Genomic DNA, 26,111 nt, shown 5'->3' with positions numbered 1-26,111 from the left:
TTGCGCACATATTGCATTGTTCGAGGACCTGAGTTTGAGCCCTCTGTCCCCCCCCACCTGCAGGAGGAAAGCTTTGCAAGTGGTAAAGCAGTGTTGAAGGGGTCTGTCTACCTCCTCTCTCGATTTCTGGCTGTCTATATTCAATAAATAAAGATAAAAAAAGGCCCCACAATGATCCTGGGTCCATACACCCAAAGAGATAAAGACTAGGGAAGCTATCAAGGAAGGAGATTGAATATGGAGCTTTGGGGGTTGGCAATGTTTGGAAATGTACCCCTCTTATCCTATGGTCTTGTCAATGTTTCCATTTTATAAATGAAATAATAATAGTAGGGGCCAGGCGGTGGTGCAGCAGGTTAAGCACATGTGGCACTAACTGCAAGGACTGGCAGAAGGATCCTGGTTTGAGACCCCGGCTCCTCACCTGCAGGGAGGTTATGTCACAGGCAGTGAAGCAGGTCTGCAGGTGTCCATCTCCCTTTCTCTGTCTTCTCCTCTCGATTTCTCTCTGTCCTATCCAACAACAATGACAATAAACAGCAAGGGCAGCAAAAAAAATGAAAAAAAAAAATAGCCTCCAGGAGCAGTGGATTTGTAGTGCAGGCACCAAGCCCAAGTAATAAAAGGTAGGGTAGGAAGATCCTGGGATCAATCTCTGGCATAGCATGTGCTACAGTGATTGTGTGTGCTCTAGTCCATTCAATCTGTCTCCCCCACACTCACATTGATGTTGGATAAGACAGAGAGAAATGGGGAGTCAGGCGGTGGTGTAGCAGGTAAAACAGACACACGTGGCACAAAGCACAAGGATCAGAATAAGAATCCCTGTTCGAGCCCCTGGCTCCCTACCTGCAGGAGAGTCGCTTCACAAGCGGTAAAGCAGGTCTGCAGGTGTCTGTCTTTCTCTCCCTGTCTCTGTCTTCCCCTCCTCTCTCCATTTCTCTCTGTCTTATCCAACAGTAATGACATCAACAACCACAACAATGTTAAACAACAAGAGCAACAAAAGGGAAAATATATTAAAACAAAAAGACAAATGGGGAGAGGGGCGGGGAGAGAAGACACCTGCAGACCTGCTTCACGCTTTGTGCTTTGCGCCACCTGCGCTTAACCTGCTGCGCTACTGCCTGACTCCCTATTTTATTTGTTTGTTTGTTTGTTTGTTTATGAGAAAGATAGGAGGGGAGAGAGAGAACCAGGCATCATCTGGTACATGTGCTGTGGGGATTGAACTCAGAACCTCATGTTTAATCCACTGTGCTACCTCCCGGACCACTGTTTCTATTTTTTTTAAATCAGATAAAAGAAAGACACCTGCAAATGTGGAACAAAGCCTCAAACCCACTGCCCAACTCCCTTGTTTGATCACTTAAAATATTTCTGATAAAGAACTTTCTGGGCGGTAGTGCAGCAGGTTAAGTGCTTGTGGCTCAAAGCACAGGGAGCAGTGTAAGAATCCTGGTTCGAGCCCCCAGCTTCCCACCTGCAGGGGAGTCTCTTCACAGGAGGTGAAGCAGGTTTTTAGATGTCTTATCTTTCTCTCCCTCTCTCTGTCTTCCCCTTCTCTCTCCATTTCTCTGTCCTATCTAACAATGGCGACATCAGTAACAATAGCAATAATAACTATAACAACAATGAAAAACAAGAGCAACAAAAGAGAAGATAAATATTTTTTTAAAAAAACTTTCTAGGGTGGGACCAGGTGGTGGTGTGGTGCACCTGGTTGAGTACACGTTCCAGTGCTCAAGGACCAGGGTTTGAGCCCCCAGCCCCGCCTCCGGTCCCCTGACACACACACATACACACACACACACACACACACACACACACACACACACGCACGCACGCACGCCCCACCAGCAGGGGAAGCTTTGCGAGTGGTGAAACAGTGCTGTAAGTGTCTCTCTTTTTCCCTATCTCCCTCTTCTCTCTCAATTTCTAGCTGTCTCTGTCCAGTAAATAAAGATAATAAAAAACAAATTAAAATTTGGGGGCAGGCAGAGGGTAGAGAGCATAGTAGTTATGCAAACGGACTCTCTGCACATTGCTCTGGTTAAAAAAAAAAAACTAGGCAGTGGCGCAAAGCACAAGGACCAGTGTAAGGATCCAGGTTCTAGCCCCCAGCTCCCCACCCACAGGGGGTTCACTTCACAGGCGGTAAAGCAGGTCTGCAGGTGTCTATCCTTTTCTCCCCCATCTGTGTTCCCCACCTTTCTCAATTTCTCTTTCCTATCCAACAACAATGACGACAATAACAAGGCCAACAAAAGGAAAAACTTAAATCACTAATAAAAACATTTTAAAAATAAAAACTCTTTACTGCTAATTTTAAGTGTAGTCCTAAAAAAAGGTGTCTGCACAACAGTACACCAAGTAGAGTGCACATGTTACCATGCACAAGAACGTGAATTTGAGCACATGGTACCCACCTGCAGGTGAACTGAATGGTGTAGCAGCACTGTAGGTTATGTCTTTCTCCCTGCCTCTCGGGGGAAAAAAAAACTTGAAACACAGGTATTTTCTGTATAAGTTGGCTTGTACTAATTATATAATGTGTATGATGTTAATGACCAGGGGCCTCTCTTTTGGAAGTATGTATTTTAAGTTGAAATGTGTTGTTTTGGGGCTGGGTGGTGGTGTACCTGCTTAAGTACACACATTACAGTGCGCAAGTACCAGGCTCAAGCCCCTAGTTCCCACCTGCAGGGGGAAAGCTTCATAAATGGTGGAGCAGGTCTGCAGGTGTCTGTCTCTCTCCCTCACGATTTCTGACTATCTCTGTCCAATAAAGATAATAGTAATAATAAATGTGTTGTTAGATGTATAATGAGCTTTAACACTGTCTTTTTTTATATCTTTCCCCAGCGGGAGAGATGCTCTCTGTGGCTGAGCATTTCCTAGAGCAGCAGATGCACCCTACAGTGGTTATCAGTGCTTACCAGAAGGCATTGGATGATATGATCAGCACCCTTAAGAAAATCAGGTATTGGAGGGACCAAAAATGGGCATTAAGAAAAAAACCTGGGAGTCGGGCTGTAGCGCAGCGGGCTAAGCGCAGGTGGCGCAAAGCACAAGGACCAGCATAAGGATCCCGGTTTGAACCCCAGCTCCCCACCTGCAGGGGAGTCGCTTCACAAGTGGTGAAGCAGGTCTGCAGGTGTCTATCTTTCTCTCCTCTTCTCTGTCTTCCCCTCCCTCTCTCCATTTCTCTCTGTCCTATCCAACAACGACAACAACAATAATAACTACAACAATAAAACAACAAGGGCAACAAAAGGGAATAAATAAGTAAAATAAATATAAAAAATTTTAAAAAAAGAAAAAACCTGCACAAGGACTGGCCTAAGAATCCTGGTTCGAACTCCTGGCTCCCCACCTGCAGAGGAGTTGCTTCACAGGTAGTGAAGTGGGTCTGCAGGTGTCTTATCTTTCTCTCCCCCTCTCTGTCTTCCCCTCCTCTCCATTTCTTTCTGTCCTAACAACGACGACATCAATCACAATAATGACTACAAAATAAAACAAGGGTAACAAAAGGGAATAAATAAATTTTTAAAAAGAAAAAACCTGGGTTTGGTGGAAGAGGACCAAAAAAAAAAAACATGCAGTATAAATTGGTTATATCGTGTATGAGGAAATCACACATTTTTAGAAAAGCACAGCGATACAAAAGAGGCAAATAATAAGTGCTGGGCGCCAGGCAGTGGTGCAGCAAATTAGTGCACCTAGTGTGAAGTGCAAGGACCAGCATTAGGATCCCAGTTCCAGCCCCCGGCTCCCCACCTGCAGCAGGGTGGCTTCACAAGTAGTGAAGTGGGTCTGCAGGTGTCTTTCTCTCCCCCTCTGTCTTCCCTTCCTCTCTCAATTTTTCTTGGTCCTATCAAACCATGACCCCAATAACAACAATACAACAAAACAACAAGGGCAACATGGGAAAAAAATAGCTTCCAGGAGCAGTGGGTTCCTAGTGGAGGCACCAAGTCCCAGCAATCACCATGGAGGCAAAAAAAAGTACTGGGATGCTTCTTCAAAATAGTTTTTTTTTTAACCAGGTGTTGGCACACGTGGTTAAGCACACACATTACAATGCACAAGGACCCAGATTCAAGCCCCTGGTCCCTACTTGCAGGAGGGAGTTTTAAGGGTGTGGTGAAGCAGTGCTGCAAGTGTCTTCGTCTCACTCGCTCACTATACTCCTCCCTTCTCAAGTTCTTTGTCTATCCAATAATAAATAAATGTATATATATTTTTTGTTGAATTCATTGTTTCCATGTTAGACATTTCCATGGAAAATGTATCATGAATAAAATAAAATAGACTTTCTGGGACCAGATGAGTTGCTTACTTTCTGTGCCTTGTAAGCAGTCTGGGTTCAAGTTCCAACACCACAGGGATAGAGTTCAATGCATTAGGGACAGTTCTGATGCTATGGTATCCATGCCCAAACCCCAGCTATCTGAATGAAAAGCTTTGCATTTGGTTACAACTTAAACTGCTGTGAGAAGTATTTCCCAGACTTGCACAAGCTGGGGCAAAGTTTGGTTCTCTCACACACCGTATTGTATTCCACATTGGCATATACCCAGAGTTAGGTATTATTCTACATTCTTTTCATTGCCTATTAACATTCGACAAGTTTAACATATTGATCACTAAACAGGATTCAAAGAATATTTTCTTTTTAAATATATGTATTTAAGGTTTTATTTATTTAATAATGAAAAAGATAGCAGAGAAAGAAAACAGGCACCACCATTCTGGTATATGTGCTGCTGGGGATTAAATTTAGAGACTCTTGCTTGGGAGTCCAATGCTTTACGCACTGTGCCACCTCCGAGGGCACTCAAAGAATATTTTTAGCTCCAGGATTTTTGGTAAATACATGCACGAAAGAGGAAGTACAGAAAAGACCAGAGCATCGTTCATTTCTAGTATACAGTATTAGGAATTAAATATGTAGCCTCTGGGGTTTTAGGCGTGCAAGTTGGTGCTCTAACAGGCTGAACTATCTGCTGGCTTCTAGTTCTTCTGATTTTCACACTTTTAATACATTACTTTTTGTTCCAAATTATCCCTAATATTGATTGTGTCAGAGCAATGCTCTTGTTCTCTATTATAAACACTCTTTAAAAAATTAATTTTCAGGGAGTCAGGCAGTAAGTAGCGCAGATGGCGCAAAGCACAAGGATTGACGTAAGGATCCGGTTCCCCACCTGCAGGGGAGTCACTTTACAGGCAGTGAAGCAGGTCTGCAGGTGTCTTATCTTTCTCTCCCCTTCTCTGTCTTCCCCATCTCTCTATTTCTCTCTGTCCTATCCAACTATGACGATGACAATAATAACTATAACAGTAAAAGAACAAGTGTAACAAAGGGAATAAATAAAATATTTTTTTAAAAATTTAATTTTCATGGTCCAGAAGGAGACACAATGGATAAGGCACTGGACTCTCAAGCATGAGGTCCTGAGTTCAGTCCCTGTCAGCACATGTACCAGAGTGATGTCTGGTTCTTTCTCCTATCATTTCGCGTGAATAAATAAAATCTTCAAAAAAAATAATTTTCAAGAGAGATCAGAGGACGACACACCTCTGGCATATAGCAATGCGAACCTGAAGCCTCATGCATGTTAAGTCAGGCGCAGGACTAGACGGCAAAGTATTTTAACACTAAGTCTTGAATATTATTCAGTTATTTAACTCCTTACTTCCCTCACTGTTACATAAAATCTCTTAGATAAGTCTATTTATTCACTCATTTATTTTTGTACCAGAGCACTGCTCGGCTCTGCTTATGGTGGTGTGGGAGATCTGAACCTGAACTTTGTGGAGCCTTAGGCACAGGACTCTCTATAACTACTATGAAATCTCTCCACTCCATTCTTTAAAAAAATAAGCTGGGGGGAGTCGGGCTGTAGCGCAGCGGGCTAAGCGCTGGTGGCGCAAAGCACAAGGACCGGCATAAGGATCCCGGTTCGAACCCCGGCTCCCCACCTGCAGGGGAGTCGCTTCACAGGCACAGGCGGTGAAGCAGGTCTGCAGGTGTCTATCTTTCTTTCCTCCTCTCTGTCTTCCCCTCCTCTCTCCATTTCTCTCTGTCCTATCCGACAACGACAACAACAATAATAACTACAACAATAAAACGATAAGGGCAACAAAAGGGAATAAATAAATAAAATAAATTTGAAAAAAATTTTAAAAAATAAGCTGGGGCTTTGAACATGTTGATTTTTACCAGTCCTAGGCTGCTTTTCATTCCAGCCCCATAGGAGAACCAGGGGAAGTTTCACAGTGCAGTGATGTCTTCCACATCCTCACCCACCCCACACATACCCTTTTGAAATGATAAACAGTGGGCTGTGAGTAAAATGTTGTCTGGGTAGTGCTTGCCTATAGAATACAAGGCTTACATGTGAGGCTTTTGAGTTGAATCATTTTAACTACATATGCAGGATCAAGTGCTCTGGCCTTTCTCCGTTCTTCCTTCTCTCATGAAATAAAGTCTAATAAAATAGGTGGTGTAGAAAGAAAGAAAAATGCAAAGCAAACTAATCATCTACTTGATTTTGTTTGTGCCAGCGCACTACTCAGCTCTGGCTTATAGCGGTACTGGGGACTGAATCTGGGGTCTTTGGTGCCTCGGGCCTTCCCAAGTCTTTTTGCATTTTTACCAGAGCACTGCTCAGCTCTGGTTTATGGTAGTGCCAGTGATTGAGCCTGGAACTTTGGACCCTCAGGCATATATATAACCATTATGCGATCTACCTCCACCCCCAGCCGTCTTCTCTCCAATACCATAAAAGAAAATACTATCCACTAACTTAAAAAAAGCAAAAACGGGGTCGGGCTGTAGTGCAGCCGGTTAAGCGCACGTGATGCAAGCTCAAGAACCAGAATAAGGATCCCAGTTTGATCCCCCAGCTCCCCACCTGCAGGGGAGTCGCTTCATGTGTGGTGAAGCAAGTCTGCAGGTGTCTGTCTCTCCTCCTCTCTGTCTTCCCCTCTTTTTTTCATTTCTCTCTGTCCTATTTAACAATGACAACATCAGTAACAGCAACAATGAAAAAGGCAACAAAGGGAAAATAAATAATTTTTTTTTAAAAAATCAGTATCAGTCCTTGTACACTCAGAGATTACAAAGTGTCTGAAGCTGAATTGTTTTTCTTTTTATGAAGCAATAACTGCATACATCTTTTGTTTTTTTCCCCTTTTGTTGCCCTAGTTGTTTAACACTGTTGTGGTTATTTTTTTGTTGTTGTTATGGATGTCAGTGTTGGATAGGAGAGAGAGAAATGGAGAGAGGAGGGGAAGACCAAGAGGGGGAGAGAAAGACACCTGCAGACCTGCTTCACCGCTTGTGAATCGACTCCCCTGCAGGTGGGGAGCCAGGGGCTCGAACTGGGATCCTTATGCAGGTCCTTGCACTTTGCGGCATGTGCCTTTAGCCCACTGAGCCACCACCCAACTCCCCATACATCTCTTTAAGTGATACTTTCAGGGCTATCCTGTTCTTAAGATACATAACTCAGCAACCACTAGGGGTATTTTGTGCCTTGCACAGTTGTTAGAGAATTTTAGGAGTGTGTGAAAATTTTGAAGGAAAGTAGAGACAGCATGATTCTGCAAGACTTTTATTGCCTGAGGTTCTTAAGACCCCAGAATGAATCCTTCTGTTCCACCAGAAACCAGAGCTGAATAGTAAGTACTCTCGATTTAAAAAAAAAAAAAAATTGAATAGCAATTATAAATTGTATGGTTCCTAATAGTCTCATACTATAAAAATACTTAGTCTTATTAGGGGAAACTAACACAAAACAGTAAATACTATGGGCTAGATAGAGTAAAGTTAAAAATAAATAATATAAAGCCAGAAGAGAACTCACCTGGTAGAGCCCACACTTTACCCAGGTTCAAGTCACTGGTACCATATGGGAACATCATGCATAGGAACACTCTTTACTTGCTAATTGAAGGGGTAAAAGCAGCAGTTGTACAGGTACAAAAAGCCTAAGCAACCCAAAAGGAATAGTAAAGACCAGACGTGAGGGTGGTCAGGTTGCAACATCTGTCACCCCATTGATGGCCAGGGTTGATACAGCTGATCTGGCTTGCTAGGCAAGTGTCTCCTTCCTCCCTCACCATTCCATGTGCATTTCCTGAAACTGCTCAGTTAAAAAGGGCGGCCTTCTCCAGATAAAAACAGACTTCAATGAGGATATACGAGTAGCTGTGCTCCCCTACTAGAACCACCAGGCAAGCCTTCAAGGAGTAGTAAAGACCAATGTTTATGAAATGCGGCTCTGAATTTGCTGGTTTGGGGATAAACTTTACCCAGGTTATAAAAGTTGACGAGCTTATCTGGTGAAGCAGAAAGTAGAATAGTAAATTACTTTGCTGTAAGCTCCACATGTGAGTGTTGAGTTAATTCGATAAGGGAACTGGTTACCCAGAGATTTGTGGTAACTCCAGAGAAAGGTTTTTTATTTTTTTTTAAATTTATTTCTTTATTGGGGAATTAATGTTTTACATTCAACAGTAAATACAATAGTTTGTACATGCATAGCATTCCCCAGTTTCCCATTTAACAATACAACCCCCACTATGTCATTTATCACCCTTCATGGACCTGTATTCTCCCCAGAGTCTTACTTTGGTGCAATATGCCAATTCCATTTCAGGTTCTACTTGTGTTTTTTTTTCTGATCTTGTTTTTCAACTTCTGCCTGAGAGTGAGATCATCCCATATTCATCCTTCTGTTTCTGACTTATTTCACTCAACATGATTTTTTCAAGGTCCATCCAAAATCGGCTGAAAACGGTGAAGTCACCATTTTTTACAGCTGAGTAGTATGCCATTGTGTATATATACCACAACTTGCTCAGCCACTTATCTGTTGTTGGACACCTGGGTTGCTTCCAGGTTTTGGCTATTACAAATTGTGCTGCCAAGAACATATGTGTACACAGATCTTTTTGTATAGGTGTGTTGGGTTCCTTAGGATATATCCCCAGGAGAGGAATTGCAGGGTCATAGGGTAGGTCCATTTCTAACCTTCTGAGAGTTCTCCAGACTGTTCTCCACAGAGGTTGGACCAATTGACATTCCCACCAGCAGTGCAGGAGGGTTCCTTTGACCCCCACACCCTCTCCAGCATTTGCTGCTGTTACCTTTTCTGATGTATGATATTCTCACAGGAGTGAAGTGATATCTCATTGTTGTCTTGATTTGCATTTCTCTGACAATCAGACTTGGAGCATTTTTTCATGTGTTTCTCCGCCTTTTGGATCTCTTCTGTGGTGAATATTCTGTCCAAGTCCTTCTCCCATTTTTGGATGGGGTTATTTGTTGTCTTGTTGTTGAGTCTGGCAAGCTCTTTATATATGTTGATTATTAAACTCTTATCTGATGTATGGCATGTAAAGATCTTCTCCCATTCTGTGAGGGGTCTCTTGGTTTGGGTAGTGGTTTATTTTGCTGTGCAGAAGCTTTTTAATTTGATGTAGTCCCATAGGTTTATACTTGCCTTAGTCTTCCTTGTAATTGAATTCGTTTCATTGAAAATGTCTTTAAAATTTATGCGGAAAAGAGTTCTACCAATATTTTCCTCTAAGTATTTGATAGTTTGTGGTCTAACATCCAAGTCCTTGATCCACTTGGAATTTACTTTTGTATTTGGTGAAATACAGTGATTCAGTTTCATTCTTCTGCATGTTTCAACCCATTGTTTCCAACACCATTTGTTGAAGAGACTCTGCTTTCCCCATGTAATAGTCTGGGCCCCTTTGTCAAAGATTAGATGTCCATAAGTGTGGGGCCTCATTTCTGGGCTCTCTACCACGCATGAACATGGAATATCTTTCCACTTCTTTGTGTCTTTCAATTTCCTTGAGTAGTGACTCATAATTTTCAGTATACAAGTCTTTCACTTCTTTGGTTAGGTTTACTCCTAGATATTTTATTGTTTTTGTTGCTATAGAAAAAGGAACTGATTTCTGGATTTCAATTTCTTCTAACTTAGTGTTTGCATAGAGGAATGCCACTGACTTTTGAATGTTAATTTTGTAGCCTGACACATTACTGTATTGCCTGATGATTTCTAAAAGCTTCTCGCTGGATTCCTTAGGTTTTTCCATGTATACTATCATGTCATCTGCAAATAAGGAGAGTGTGACTTCTTCTCTTCCCATCTGTATCCCTTTAATTCCTTGATCCTGCCTGATTGCTATGGCAAGAACTTCCAACACTATGTTGAATAGTAATGGTGATAGTGGGCAGCCCTGTCTAGTACCTGATCTGAGTGGAAATGCTTCCAGTTTTTCACCATTGAGTATGATGTTGGCTGTAGGTTTGCTATGTATAGACTCCACTATCTTCAGGAATTTTCCATCTATTCCCATTTTTTGTAGTGTTTTGATCATAAAGGGATGTTGTATTTTGTCAAAGGCTTTCTCTGCATCTATTGATATGACCATGTGGTTTTTGGTCTTGCTTTTGTTGATGTGGTGGATCACATTGATTGATTTACGTATATTAAACCAACCTTGCGTGCTTGGGATAAACCCCACTTGGTCATGATTAACAATCTTTTTGATATATTGTTGTATCCGGTTGGCTAGAATTTTGTTCAATATTTTCGCATCTATGTTCATCAGAGATACTGGTCTGTAGTTTTCTTTTTTGGTTGTGTCCCTGTCTGCTTTTGGTATCAGGGTGATGATGTTGGCTTCATAGAAGCTGGCAGGGAGTATTCCAGTGTCTTCAATCTTCTGGAAGACTTTTAAAAGTAGAGGTATTAGTTCTTCTTTGAAAGTTTTGTAGAATTCATTTGTAAAACCATCTGGTCCAGGACTTTTATTTTTGGGAAGATTTTTGATAACTGTTTCAATTTCATTAACTGTGATGGGCCTGTTCATGTTATCCACTTCCTCTTTACTTAGTTTTGGAAGTTGGTAGGTATCTAGGAAATCATTCATTTCTTCCAGGTTCTCTAGGTTGGTGGCATATAGTTGTTCATAGAAGCCTTGCATGATATGTTGAATTTCTGCGGTGTCTGTTGTGATATCTCCTCTTTCATTTACTATCCGATTTATTTGGGTCTTCTCCCTTTTTTGTTTTGTGAGTCTGGCTAAAGGTTTGTCGATTTTGTTTACTCTTTCGAAGAACCAACGTTTACTTTTGTTGATCTTTTGTATGGTTTTCCTATTCTCAGTGTTATTTATTTCTGCCCTAACTTTAGTGATTTCTGTCCTTCTGGCTGCTTTAGGGTTCCTTTGTTGTTCTTCTTCTAGGTCTTTAAGATGTGCAATCAGGCTGTTTATTTGTGCTTTTTCTTGTTTCCTAATGTGTGCTTGTATAGCTATGAACTTCCCTCTTAGGACTGCTTTAGCTGTGTCCCAAATATTTTGATAGCTTGTGTCTTCATTTTCATTGAACTCTCAAAACATTTTGATTTCTTCCTTGATTTCCTCTTTGACCCAGAAGTTGTTAAGAAGTGTACTGTTGAGCTTCCACATTTTGGGACTGTTACTAATCTTTTGCTGATTGTTAAGTGTTAATTTAATTCCACTGTGGTCTGAGAAGATGCTTGGGATGATTTCAGTGCTCTTGAATTTGCTGATGCTGTCTTTGTGGCCTAACATGTGGTCTGTCCTTGAGAATGACCCATGTGGATTTGAGTAAAATGTGTATTCCAGCTTCTTGGGATGAATGACTCTGAAAATATCCAATAGATCTAGTTTATCTATCTCTTCATTTAGCTCCCTTATGTCTTTATTGATTTTCTGCCTGGATGATCTGTCAAGTTGAGAGAGTGGGGTGTTGAAGTCCCCTACTATGACTGTGTTGCTGTTAATATATTGCTGTAGCTCTTTCAATAGAAGTTTGATGTATCTAGATGGCTTCTCATTGGGTACATAGATGTTAAGTCCTCTTGATTGACTGATCCTCTGAGCATTAAGTAGTGTCCATTCCTATCTTTTTTAATCTTATCTATTTTAAAGTCTATCATGTCAGATATGAGAATAGCTGTTCCTGCCCTTTTTTGTGGGCCATTGGCTTGTATGATAGTTTTCCATCCTTTCACTTTAAGTCTGTGTTTGTCTTGTTGGGTTAGGTGGGTTTCCTGTAGACAGCATATTGTTGGGTTGTGTTTTCTGACCCATCTTCCTACTCTGTGTCTTTTAATAGGTGAATTCAGGCCATTGACATTTATTGATATCAAAGATTGAAGGTATTTTAACGCCATTCTTGTAGAGTTTTAGAGTGTTTTGATATATGTCCTATTTGTGGTGGTCTGGTTGTTTATAGGAGACCTTTCAGAACTTCTTTCAGGGCAGGCTTGGTGATGGTTGCTTCCTTCAACTGTTGCTTGTCTGAGAAGGTTTTGATGCCTCCATCTAGTCTGAATGACAGTCTAGCAGGATATAGTATTCTTAGCTGTAAGCCTTTCTCATTGAGCACTCGATAGATACCTTGCCATTCTCTTCTGGCCTGTAGTGTTTGTATGGAGAAGTCTGCTGCTAATCTTATTGGTTTTCCTTTGTAGGTGACTCTTTGTTTTTTCTCTTGCAGCCTTCAGGATCCTTTCTTTATCCTTATTCCTTTCCATTCTAAGTGTGATATGTCTTGGTGTCTTTAGGTCTGGGTTAATTCTGTTTGAGACCCTCTGGGCTTCTTGAATCTTTATGTCTTTGATGTTGTCTAGACTAGAGAAGTTTTCAGCTACTATGGCCTGGAAAATGCTTTCTTCCTCTCCTTCTCTTTCTTCCTCTGGTATGCCAATGATGCGTATATTGCTTCTTTTGAAGTCATCCCATAGGACTCTGTTGTTATTTTCAGCATCTCTCAGTCTTGCTAATTCTGTCTTCAGCCTCATAGATTCTATTCTCTCTGCCCTCTACTGTTTTCTGGAGTTCATCTATTTTGTTGCCTGCTCTGATACTGTTTTAGCTTGTTCAGCTAGTTGCATTCTTAGCTCAGCGATTTCAGCTTTCAGCTCTCTAATAACCATGAGATAATTAGTATTTTCTTCCATATTCTCATTTGTTGTTCCTGCATTTCTGATTATAATTTTTTCAAATTTTTTACTCCTGTTATTATTTCCTTAGGTAATGTTTGGATGTTGAACTCGTTATTTTGTGCTTCACCCTCTGGAGGACTTTTAGCTGGACTCTTGTCCTGGTTCGATTCTCCAATATTTTTTCTTGTTGTTTTAACCATTTTATATATTATGTTATGCGTGCCCTTTATCAGTACTTTTCAAATTATTGATCACTATTGCCTGTATTGACTTTTGTCTAAGTAAGTTAATTAAAGGGTTCACAGTGTTGGAAGTTAACAGTTGTTTCAATCCCTGAGTTGGAGCTCAGTGGTTTAAAAGCCTCTTTTTTTTTTCTTCCCTGTAGGCTATGGGAGCCTGAGGGCTTTTAAACCTGGTGTCCCTCCCTGTCACTGCTCCAGATTCTGAGGGTAGTAGCAGTGGAGACTCAAGAGTTGCACTTGGTGAATCTCTGGGGAGTCCTCTCCTCCCTTAAGCTGTCCCCTTGTTGGTGGAACAGACTGGAGGTGGTGTCTCAACTGATAAACTGCTGAACTGCTAGCAGTCACTTAATCTCTCCTTAGGCTCCTCTCTCCTCTCTGTCACCAGCCACACATGTTTGTACTCACGGGTGATTTACTGGGTTCCTGTGGTCATTCTAGTCCTGTCTTGTTTCGGTCCCGGGTGGTCTCCTTTGGTATTCCTAGTTGATCCGGGAGAGGAGAGAAAGCAATCTGCTGCTCGTAGCTCCGCCTCCCACCTCCTCTTTCAAATTCCGAGAAAGGTTATTTATAATACTGCTGTTTTGTGTGTGTGTGTGTGTGTGTGTGTGTGTGCGCGCGCGCGTGCACATTAGCATTTATGGGGTGCGGGTGGTGGTGTGCCTGGTCTTAGCGCACATGCACACGGTGTACAAGGACTTGGGCTCAAGCTGCAGGTTTCTGTGTCTCCCTCTCATTACCTTCCCTCTCGATTGCTGGCTGTCTCTATCCAATAAAGATAATAAAAATATAGTAGAGTTTATATAATACAGTTATTCAGATATACAAAGCTCCTTGCTGAATACATAATGCCTGTTTATTTTCTCCAGTACCCCTGTTGACATCAATAATCGTGACATGATGCTGAACATTATCAACAGCTCTATTACTACCAAAGCAATCAGCCGGTGGTCTTCTCTAGCTTGTAACATTGCCCTGGATGCTGTCAAAACTGTACAGTTTGAAGAGAATGGTCGGAAAGAAATAGACATCAAGAAATATGCAAGGGTGGAAAAGGTAAAACTTTTAAAAAAAAATTTTGTATTTGTTATTTACTGGGTATAGACAGAAATTGAGAGGGATGCTGCAGGTGGGAAGAGAGCTATATCTTCAGCACTATTTCACTGTTTGTGAGGTTCTCCCACTGCAGTTCTTTACACATTGTAGTGTACCACTGCCTGGCCCCTGGAGAAGGTAAACTTTTTTTTTTAATTTTATTCCCTTTTGTTGCCCTTGTTTATTGGTGTTATAGTTATTATTGTTATTAATGTCATCGTTGTTGGATAGGACAGAGAAATGGAGAGAGGAGGGAAAGAAGGGGAAAGAGAGACACCTACAGACCTGCTTCACCACTTGTGAAGCGACTCCCCTGCGGTTTGAGAGCCAGGGGCTCGAACTAGGATCCTTATGCCAGTCCTTGTGCTTGGCGCTAGCTGCACTTAGCTCGCTACACTACCGCCCAACCCCTGAAGGTAAACTTTTAAATGCGTACTGTTGAGAGAAACTATCTCCTAGCATGAATCATCTCATTTGTGGAAGAAGTAGGTTTAGGTGCACGGGCAGTGAGTTAAGAGCAGGTGGCGCCAAGCACAAGGACCTGCATTAGAATTCTGGTTCGAGCCCCTGGCTCCCCACTTGCAAGGGAGTCTCTTCACAGGCAGTTGTTCTCTCCCACTCTGCCTTCCCCTCCTCTCTCCATTTCTCTCTGTCCTATCTAACATCAACGACATCAATAATAACTAGCGCGAAGCGCAAGGACCAGCGTAAGGATCCCGGTTCGAGCCCCCGGCTCCCCACGTGCAGGGGAGTCGCTTCACAAGCAGTGAAGCAGGTCTGCAGGTGTCTATCTTTCTCTCCCCCTCTGCCTTCCCCTCCTCTCCATTTCTCTCTGTCCTATCCAACAACAACATCAATAACAACAGTAACTACAACAATAAAATCAGTGGTAACAAAAGGGAATAAATATTTCTTTTAAAAAAATAACTACACAGCAGTAAAAACGGGAGGGGCAACAAAAGGAGGGAAAAATAAGAAGAAATAGGTGTAAACCATAACAAGCTATCCTTCATAGTTGGGGTGGAAAAGATCAGGTGATCAAGGAGGTAGCACAGTGGATAAAGCATTGGACTCTCAAGCATAAGGTCCCAGGTTCAATCCCCAGAAGCTAATGTACTAGATTGATGTCCGGTTCTTTCTTTCTCCTATCTTTCTTAGTGATGAGTACAATCTTGAAAGGAAGATAGATCAGTTGCTGCTACCTATAGAGGGTTGGCAAGATACCATACCTGGGAGGCATACTTAACTTCCCCATAACATGATGGCTCTGTCTCAGAAAGTGCTGTCTAGAAAGGAGCTTGTAAAAGAAGGGACTAAACAGATAGTCTTGAAATAATTAGACTGTCACTATTATTCTTACACAGGTTTTAGCAGCATTCGGGAAAGGTATATTTATTTATTCCCTTTTGTTGCCCTTGTTGTTTTATTGTTGTAGATGTTGGATAGGACAGAGAGAAATGGAGAGAGGAAGGGAAGTCCGAGAAGGGGAGAGAAAGACACCTGCAGACATACAGGAAGGAGCCAGGGGCTTGAACCAGAATCCTTGTGCCCATCCTTGCACTTCGTGCGCTTAACCCACTGTGCTACTGCCCTACTCCTGTTTTTGTTTGTTTGTTTGTTTTTATTGCCACTAGGGTTGTCCCTGGTGCTTGGTTCCGGTAACATCAATCTACAACTCCCAGCAAGCACACACCCCCTTTTTTTTTCACTTTTTTTTATTTGCCAGGATAGAAATCAGAAAGGATAGGGAAGAGAGAAAGATACCTACAGACCTGCTTCACCACTCATGAGGGTTCCCCCTTGCAGGTGGGGGGTGGGGGCTCAAACCAGGTCTTTGTGCATGGTAGTGTGTGTATTTAATTGGCCTACCGGCCTCCTACAAACCTATTTGGTTAGGATATGAACAAAGCATCTATAGTACAGTGCTAAGAAGCCACAGACAATTCTGCTAATCAAACAGTCCAAAAGTCACTGTAATAACTGGCCAGTAGATGGAGCCTCTACCCCAAAAAGTTCTGTGACGCTATCTTAGAGAATAGGAGAGATCTGAACCCCTTTAAGTCTTTGTCTGTTGCTGACTAATGGAAGTCGGGTGGTAGCGCAGCGAGTTAAGCGCAGGTGGTGCAAAGTGCAGGGACCAGTGTAAGGATCCTGGTTCAAGCCCCTGGCTCCCCACCTGCAGGGTGTCACTTCACAGGTGATGAAGCATGTCTGCAGGTGTCTTATCTTTCTCAACCCCTCTCTGTCTTCCCCTCCTCTCCATTTCTTTTTTTTTTTAATATTTCCCTTTTGTTGCCCTTTTTTTTTTAATTTTTTATATTTATTTACTTATGTTCCCTTTTGTTGCCCTTGTTTTTTTATTGTTGTAGTTTTTTTCTTGTTGTTATTGACCTCATCGTAGTTGGATAGGACAGAGAGAAATGGAGAGAGGAGGGGGAAGAGAAAGATAAGATACCTGCAGACCTGCTTCCCCGCCTGTGAAGGGACTCCCCTGCAGGCGGGGAGCCGGGGCTCGAACCAGGATCCTTATGCTGTGCGCCACGTGCGCTTAACCCACTGCGCTACCGCCAGACTCCCCCTTGTTTTATTGTTGTAGTAGTTATTGTTGTTATTGATGTCGTTGTAGTTGGATAGGACAGAGAGAGGAGGGGAAGACAGAGAGAGGGATCCCTGACCAAGATAGGCATCTGCAGACCTGCTTCGCCGCTTGTGAAGCAACTCCCCCTCTCTTTATTTTTCTCTGTTCCTATCTAACAATGACGATGTCAGTAACAATAATGACTACAACAACAATAAAAAACAAGGGCAACAAAAAGAAAAGGGAGTCGGGCGGTAGCGCAGCAGGTTAATCGCAGGTGGCACAAAGCAGAAGGACCAGCGTGAGGATCCCGGTTTGAGCCCCTGGCTCCCCACCTGCAGGGGAGTCACTTCACAGGTGGTGAAGCAGGTCTGCAGATATCTTATCTTTCCCCCCTCTGTCTTCCCCTCCTCTCTCCATTTCTCTCTGACCTATCCAACAACAAGAATAAATACAATAAAACAACAAGGGCAACAAAAGGGAATAAATAATATTTTTTGAAAAAGGAAAATTAAAAGATTTACTAATATCAGAACCAGAGTATCACTCTGGAATGTGTGATGCTAAAGATCACACATGGGTGGTCTGGAAAGTGGCTCAGTGGATAAAGCATTGGATTCTCAACTATGAGTTCCCAAGTTCAATCCTGGGCTGCACGTGTACCAGAGTGATGTCTGGTTCTTTCTCGTAAGTCCTTTTAAAACATGTAGACATATACATATCTCACACATGGGACCTCATGCTTTTAAGTCCAAAGTTCTAGCTTTGCCACCTCCTGGGCCTGCAAACTGACTGTTAAGTATTTGTCTTTGAGATTTGTGGAAGGGGAAGATACTTTAGAAATCTGAAATCATGGTATTTTGGGAAAGAGGAGCATCTCAGAATGGAGTTGATAAATGTAGATGCCTCTTACTAGTTGTGGATTAAAGTCAAATCTCTTGTGCAGATACCTGGGGGCATCATTGAAGACTCCTGTGTCTTGCGTGGAGTTATGATTAACAAGGATGTGACCCATTCACGAATGCGGCGCTATATCAAGAACCCTCGAATTGTGCTCCTGGATTCTTCCTTGGAATACAAAAAAGGAGAAAGCCAGGTATAGTTCCTGTACCTAATAAAGTTATGTAAAAATGTTGCTGCAAGTACAGACAAAGGAAAGAAGATACTAGTTGTGTCCTGTCAGTTACGGACTTTTACATAGAATCTTTGATTCTTTCAAACAGTTATGAATATCCATTTACAGAATAGGGATATAAAACTAGAAAATTGGTAATTGCTTTGAGAAACACAGCTGATACTGGCTAAAGCAGGGTTTGAACCCAGTTTTGTTAGGCAAATCCAACTTATTAATGCATTGGTAGTTCACTTAGATTTGAATTGCTGAAGAGAATTTCTAGAGGGCAGGGGCTTCAAATATTCATTTCTTTGAACCAGAGCACTGTTAAGCTTTGACTTAGGATGATGCCCAGGATTGAAACTGGAAGCTCAGATCATCAGATGTAAATTTTTTGTGTGTGTAATAATGCTATCTCCCAGACCCTGGATTGCAAATTTCCTTATGATTAAGTGAAGGGTTGTGTACAGAGTTTTAAAGTCATGACTTTAATAATGTTTTTCACTTGCTTTCTGAGCTACATGAGAAGGCCAAGTAAAGAGAGCATAGTTAGGGGAGTCGGGCAGTAGCACAGCGGGTTAAGCACATGTGGTGTGAAGCGCAAAGACCAGTATAAGGATCCTGGTTCGAGCCCCCAGCTCCCCACCTGCAGGGGTGTCACTTCACAGGCAGTGAAGCAGATCTGCAGGTGTCTTTTCTTCCCCTCTCTGTCTTTCCTTCCTTTCTCCATTTCTCTCTGTCTTATTTAACAACGACGAGAACAACAATAACTGCAACAATAAAAACCATTAAGGGCAACAAAAGGGAAAATAAATAGTGATTTTTTTTCTTCACTATACAGACTGATATTGAGATCACACGAGAGGAAGATTTTACCCGAATCCTCCAAATGGAAGAAGAATACATCCAGCAACTCTGTGAGGACATTATACACCTGAAGCCCGATGTGGTTATCACAGAAAAGGGTATCTCCGGTAGGACTCTTATTATTATTACTACTACTATTATTATATAAAGACAAATTGAGAGGTAAAGGTAAGGAGTGGGGAGAGACACCTACAGATGGGGACTAAGGGCTTGAATGGGGGTCCAAGAGTCCAAGATCTATTCATCCAAGCCCCAGCGGTAACCCTAGAGGCAAAAAAAGATCTATTCACTGGTGACAGAAAGCAAGAGAATTTGGGCCTCATGCTTGAGCCTCACCTCCCAGGGTGCTCCACTCATCTTTCTAGTCTAAAAGTGCAAACATGCTGTCAGATTTGTTGCTAGGGCTTGATGTCTTCACAGGACTCCGCTGTTCCTGGCAGCCTTCTCACCCACCCCCCGTTTTGTTTTGTTTTGTTTTGTTTTCTCTTGTTATTTATTAGAGAAAAATCAAGAGGGAAAGTACTACCTGCAGCAGTACTTCACCATTCCTGAAGCTTCCCCCTGTAGCTACAGACCAGAGGCTTGAACCCAGGCCCTTGTATATTGTAACATACATTTAACTGGTTGTGCCACTACCTGACCGCTATCATACTTTTTTCTTTCTTTTTATTTGATGGAACAGATAGAAATTGAGGAGGTGGGGAGAAAGAGCCTACATCACTGTCTCCTTGTGAGGTACACCATCACCTGATTCCTGACCTACACTCATACATTAAAAAATAGATAATTCTGGGGGTCAGGCAGTAGCGCAGTGGGTTAAGCACAGGTAGTGCAGAGTGCTAGGACCAGCGTAGGGATCCCGGTTCAAGCCCCTGTCTCCCCACCTGCCACGGAGTCAATTCACAAGTGGTGAAGCAGGTCTGCAGGTGTCTTATCTTTCTCTCCCCGTCTCCCCCTCCTCTCCATTTCTCTCTGTCCTATCCAACAACAATGACATCAATAACAACAAGGGCAACAAAAGGGAATAAATAAATAAATATTTTTAAAAAAGAACTTACTGAAGATTAAACTAGTTCAGAATTCAGGAGTTCTGGCTTTCAGTTTTGACACCTCTACTCTTGGTTTTTGCAGACTTAGCTCAACATTATCTCATGCGGGCTAATATCACAGCTATCCGAAGAGTCCGGAAGACAGACAACAATCGAATTGCTAGGTAAGTATACCACCTAAAAATGATTTTTTTCTTCCTTGTGTTCTATTTTTACTGTCTACATTACCTGGAAAGGTTTCATGTAAGATACATTGAGCCAAATCAGTTACAGATTAGACTGGTTTAGCTGTCTGACCTCTTCAGAAGTCCTCTAGGAAAGTCAGGAGATAGAGAGCTCACCCAGTAGAATCTGCACACTGGCATGTGCAAAACCCTGGATACATATCCACAACTAGGAATCAAGAGTGACAGATTAACCCTACAGCCTTCACCTGAGTAAAGGAAGCTTTGGTGTCTCTTTCACTTTCAACTTTGTCTCAAGGAAGGGTAGGCGCCCTCCATTCATTGAAATTGAAGAAAGCATGACACTTGTTTGTTATCCTTGCTTAATGTTTGCATTTTTAGCACAGTATATTAATGACCTCAGTATCTAATTGGGCAGTTCTGTCTAGAAATAGGCTTTATAAAGTATGTGTGTTATATTTGTCTCAACTTTAGTAACCACAGAATATGCTTTTGAGCTAAGTTATATTATGTTAATAGTTGCCTTAGGTCTGCATGCACGCTTTCATGTTAGTTTAGCTTCTCGTGATAATGGGGAATGAAAGCAACCCACTTTTGCCCTCATGCCCAACCACAGACCCTAGAGGCTGGTGAAAAGTATCTGCAGTCTCCTTTTTCCTCTTCTGCCCATAGAGCCTGTGGGGCCCGTATAGTCAGCCGACCAGAGGAACTGAGAGAAGATGATGTTGGTACAGGTGCTGGCCTGTTGGAGATCAAGAAGATTGGAGATGAGTACTTTACATTCATCACTGAGTGCAAAGACCCCAAAGCCTGCACCATTCTGCTCCGGGGAGCTAGCAAAGAGATTCTCTCGGTGAGTCAGCCTGGGAAATGCAAGTATGCATTAGGTCATGCCGTTTATAATATTCATTTATTGGTATGAGAGAGGGAGAAAAGCAGTGCATCACTCTGGCTATATTATACTCTGGCATAATGTGTACCATTTTTAATTAAACTCGGCACCTCATGCATGAAAGTCCAATGCTTTTTAATCCACTGCACCACCTCCCAGACCACCTTTTTTTCCTAGAGCATTCAGGACAGTACTGCATCTCTGGCTTACAATGGTGCTTGGGATTGAATCCTTGGAGCCTTGGGCATGAAAGCCTTTTGCAAAATCATTAAGGTGTATCCATAGCCCTTTGATTGTATATATTTTATTTTTGTTTATTTATTTGTTGCGGGATTAATGGTTTATAGTCAACAGTAAAATACAATAGTTGGTACATGCATAACATTTCTCAGTTTTCCACATAACAGTATAACCCCCACTAGGTCCTCTGTCATCCAGGACCTGTACTCTCACCCCCCACCCCTTGAGTCTTTTACCAGAGCACTGCTCAGCTCTGACTGAGGTGCAGGCAATTGAACCTGGGACTTTGGAGCCTCAGGCACGAGAGTCTGTTTGCATAGCCATTATGCTATCTACACCCGACCAAGTCTTACATGATAAACTGGATATCAATCTTAGGGTTTCATGCACACATCCTACCAGTCCCTTCCCTAATCCGATTTTAATTTTTGCTTTTTGTAACAAAAAACCACTTCACCATCTGTAGGCTTCTGACTCCTTTGTCTTTGTAGCTCTTGTGTGTTGCTGAAGATCAAATCCAAGGCCTCACACATGCAAGACAGATGCTCTGCTGTTCAGCTCAACCACCTCCCAACCCCTTAAATGTACAATTCTTTTGAAGCTTTCCTCCTGAAGGTGGAGACTAGGGGTTTAAACCTGGGTCCTTGCACATTGTAACATGTACAGTAAACTAGGTACAGCACCACCTGGCCCGGAGAGAGCTCTAATAAGAACGAGGATAGTGTGGTCCAGGAGGTGGCGCAGTGGATAAAGCATTGGATTCTCAACCATGAGGTCCCGAGTTCGATCCCTGGCAGCACATGTACCAGAGTGATGGCTGGTTCTTTCCTTTCTCATAAATAAATTCTTAAAAAAGAACGAGGATAGTGGTCCAGGAGGTGGCACAGTGGATAAGGCATTGGACTCTCAAGCATGAGGTCCTGAGTTCAGTCCCTGGCAGCACATGTACCAGAGTGATGTCTGGTTCTTTCTCTCTCTCCTCCTATCTTTCTCATTAATAAATAAATAAAATCTTTTTTGGGGGGGGGGTCGGGCGGTGGCGCAAAGCGCAAGGACCAGCATAAGGATCCCGGTTCGAGCCCCTGGCTCCCCACCTGCAGGGGAGTTGCTTCACGGGCGGTGAAGCAGGTCTGCAGGTGTCTGTCTTTCTCTCCCCCTCTCTGTCTTCCCTTCCTCTCTCCGTTTCTCTCTGTCCTATCCAACAGCGAACAGCATCAACAATGGCAATAATAATGACCACAACGAGGCTACAACAACAAGGGCAACAAAAAGGGGGAAAAAATGGCCTCTAGGAGCGGTTGATTTATGGTGCAGGCACCGAGCCCAGCAATAACCCTGCGGGGCGGGGGGGGGGGGGGACGAGGATAAAGTGACATGAGCTATAGTTGTCAAGCATAAAAACCTTACTTTCATAGTTAGAGTGACAACTACTTTGCCCCAACCTATTGCAGTCAAAGTTTAGTGCTTTTCCAAGGTGAATACCATTTGCCCTGCTCAGTTGTTTCAAAGACGTTTCTTAGTAATTTCCCTTTAATGATTTGTCAAATCACCAGGGTTTCACTACATATTATTATATGTTTTATTTTCCTAAGGAAGTAGAACGCAACCTCCAGGATGCTATGCAAGTGTGCCGTAATGTTCTCTTGGACCCTCAGCTGGTACCAGGGGGTGGGGCCTCCGAGATGGCTGTGGCCCATGCCCTGACGGAAAAATCCAAGGCCATGACTGGTGTGGAGCAGTGGCCATACAGAGCTGTTGCTCAGGCCCTAGAGGTTATCCCTCGTACCCTGATCCAGAACTGTGGAGCTAGCACCATCCGCCTACTTACTTCCCTCCGGGTGAGTTCTTTTTCCATGCTATTCTCTTTTGTTTTTAACTCCACTTGGGATAGAGCACTGCTGGCATCTCTTGGCAGGGTAGGAAAGCTATGTTTAACCTTAAGAGGATAGCTCACATCTGTCTATTCAAGTTCTCCTTAATGCTTATTCCCTTAGAACCTCTCAGTGTTTACTTGTTTGCCTTGTTGCTGTTTCCTGATCACTTTCCAGTAACACTTTTGATTTTTTTTTTTTTTTTTTTTTTTTTTTTTTGCCTAACACTTCCTGCCAAATTACTTGTCCCACACAGTTTCCCTTTACTCCAACTATAGGCCAAGCACACCCAAGAGAACTGTGAGAGCTGGGGCGTAAATGGTGAGACAGGTACTTTGGTGGACATGAAGGAACTGGGCATCTGGGAGCCATTGGCTGTGAAGCTGCAAACATACAAGACGGCAGTGGAGGTGAGACATCCTGAATCTGTGCTATTCTATTTATTTCTCAAACACTATTGTGTTTGGTGTAATCTTAAAGGGAAGATTTAAAACGCAGAATGTTCCCAAAAGATATCCCAAGGAATTCCGCCTCCTTACTTTTGCTTAATTCACATAAAAAAGTAAGGTAGTGTGGCACAAGCCACGTGCCTTGCTTAGGGAGTATTTTTATTTGTTTACATGTCAAGTTCTATACCTTTATTTCTTGTAAAGCCATCTTTTAATTTATGATTAATAGTGGTTTACAAGGTTGTAAGATTACAGGGTATATTGTGGTCCAGGAGGTGGCGCAGTGATAAAGCTTTGGACTTTCAAGCATGAGGTCCTGGGTCCGTACCCCGGCAGCACATTTGCCAGTCTGGTTCTTTCTCTCTCCTCCTGTCTTCTCATTAATAAATAAAATCTTAAAAAAAAAAAAAAAAAGATAACAGGGTATAGTTCCAAACTGAACTCAACAGCCTTTTATTAATGAGAAAGATAGGAGAACCAATCATCACTCTGGTACATGTGCTGCCAGAGATTGAACTCAGGACCGTATGCTTGAGAGTCCACTGCTTTATCCACTGTGCCATCTGGACCACCAGTAGTTGTCTTTTTACCTCTTTGTTTATGTCACTAAGCATAGTCAGATCCAGTTTCATCTATTTTGACCCAAAGGACATGATTTTTTTTTTTGTAGTTGTTGATGTCGTTGTTGGATAGGACAGAGAGAAATGGAGAGAGGAAGGAAAGATGGGGAGACTTGTGAAAGACCCTCCTGCAGGGGGGGGGGAGAAGGGAGCTCGAACCAGGATCCTTGTACTTTGCGCCACATGCGCTTAACCTTCTGCACTACCGCCTGACTCCCTACATGCTTTATTTATTTATTTAATTTTGTTTTTGCCTCCAAGGTTACTACTGGGGTTCGGTGCCTGCACTACGAATCCACTGCTCCTAGAGGCTATTTTTTCCCTTTTGTTGCCCTTGTTGTTTATCTTTGTTATTGTTATTGCTATCGTTGTTGGATAGGATAGGGAGAAATGGAGAGAGATGAGGAAAATAGAGAGGGGAGAGAAAGACACCTGCAGACCTGCTTCACCACCTATGAAGCGACCCCTCTACAGGTAGGGAGCCAGGGTCTTGAACCGGAATCCTTACACCAGTCCTTGCGCATCGCGCCATGTGTGCTTAACCTGCTACACTACTGCACATGCCCTCCTCCCCCCCCTCCCCTTATTTTTTCCTCAGAGTACTGTGGTGGTACAGGAAATTAAACCTGTAATTTGTAGCCTTGGGTATAAGAATCTTCATTCAAAACTATCATTTTGATTGCAGAGTAGCATTCCATGGAGTATATGTCCCATCACTTCTTTACCCAGTAATCTGTTGATGGGCATTTAGGCAGCCTCTATCCTTGGTTGTTGTAAATGATGCAGCTATGAACATAGGGGAATATATAGTCCTTCAAATTAGTGTTTTCACATACTTTGGATAAATGCCCAAGAGTGTTATTTCTGGGTCATAAGGGATTAAGGGATGTCCACATTTATTTAATGACTCCATACAGTTTGCTAAAGGGGCTGCATCAGTTTGCATTCCCACCAAGGGGGAGAAAAAAAAACTCTGTTCAGTTCTTTTGCCCAATCTTTATTTTTCTCTCCTTTGAGCTGTATGATTTTTTAAATAGATGTTTGATTTCAATCCTTGTTGGGTATGTGATGTACAATACCTTCTTACAGTTACTGGGTTTCCTGAAAGCTGTTTTTTAGTCAAGACTGAAAAGAGACTTCAGATAAAATGGTAATTTTATGGAAGGAACTGAATGCTATATCTAAAATAAAACAAATGCCCTCTGCGGCTGTGGCTTTTCTCCTAGACGGCAGTTCTGCTGCTTCGGATTGATGACATCGTCTCAGGCCACAAAAAGAAGGGTGATGACCAGAACCGACAAGGTGGGGTTCCTGATGCTGGCCAGGAATGAGTGGTGGACAAGGCGACCTCAGTGCACAAAGCCAGAAGAGTGTCTCCTTTTCCCTGAGCCAGACTGCCAGGGACACTGGATATCTTTGTTTGGAAGGGGTCAGGTTGAGGGACAGCCCAGTCCCTTTCTATCCTGGCTCACTTTGCAAAAGGCACTGACATGTAACTCTTCTCTGTTGTAAGCCTTTCATTTAGTTTGCTTTCGATGATTAAATCTAAGGCATTGGAGACAATTGTGTTTTGTTTTTTCTTTAATCTTTGGTCTTCTTTCTGTATGGGAGGAGGGGGGCACACACCACACTTGGTAAGGAGATAGAAATCAGGTCATTAAGTATCTATTTTGACTTCATGAAGGGGTGTGCTTCATACTTGCCAGTAGTTGCTAGCTGGGAAGACCTGTGGCAGTCTAAGAATGAAACTGTAAAGCTAAGAAGTATCACTTTTCATTTACCACCCAAAGAACAGGAGGGACCTGTCTAAGCCCTGGGTGTTTCTCATGTGTGGTTGTGTATACAGCAACACCCACCACGTGCTCAGGCTTAGGCATTTGTCCTAAATAACGTAAAGCA

At 42.6% G+C, this 26,111-nt stretch overlaps 1 protein-coding gene and 1 long non-coding RNA gene across 2 annotated transcripts in view; one reads left to right on the top strand and one right to left on the bottom strand.

Moving 5' to 3' along the window:
* CCT3 (chaperonin containing TCP1 subunit 3) overlaps nt 1-25,775 on the top strand; it is a 34,257-nt gene extending 8,482 nt beyond the window's left edge. The window contains exons 6-14 of the mRNA XM_007535449.3: nt 2,866-2,983; nt 14,122-14,308; nt 17,872-18,021; nt 18,881-19,013; nt 20,038-20,119; nt 20,813-20,993; nt 22,865-23,110; nt 23,422-23,553; nt 25,439-25,775. Coding sequence (XP_007535511.1) covers nt 2,866-2,983; nt 14,122-14,308; nt 17,872-18,021; nt 18,881-19,013; nt 20,038-20,119; nt 20,813-20,993; nt 22,865-23,110; nt 23,422-23,553; nt 25,439-25,543 — 1,334 coding nt within the window. The 3' untranslated portion in view covers nt 25,544-25,775. The remainder of the gene's footprint in view (nt 1-2,865; nt 2,984-14,121; nt 14,309-17,871; nt 18,022-18,880; nt 19,014-20,037; nt 20,120-20,812; nt 20,994-22,864; nt 23,111-23,421; nt 23,554-25,438) is intronic.
* On the bottom strand, nt 2,865-3,378 carry LOC132541346 (uncharacterized). Its single transcript, XR_009552530.1, has 2 exons — nt 3,327-3,378; nt 2,865-3,021 (listed from the first exon to the last, which is right to left on the bottom strand). It is a non-coding gene; the product is annotated as an uncharacterized LOC132541346 (long non-coding RNA).
* Nucleotides 25,776-26,111: the final 336 nt, after the last annotated feature.

Source organism: Erinaceus europaeus, chromosome 11, assembly GCF_950295315.1.
Source record: "Erinaceus europaeus chromosome 11, mEriEur2.1, whole genome shotgun sequence".
Lineage (NCBI taxonomy): Eukaryota > Metazoa > Chordata > Mammalia > Eulipotyphla > Erinaceidae > Erinaceus > Erinaceus europaeus.
The sequence above is the reverse complement of the archived record's forward strand: the minus strand, read 5'-3'. Positions and strand labels throughout refer to the sequence as shown.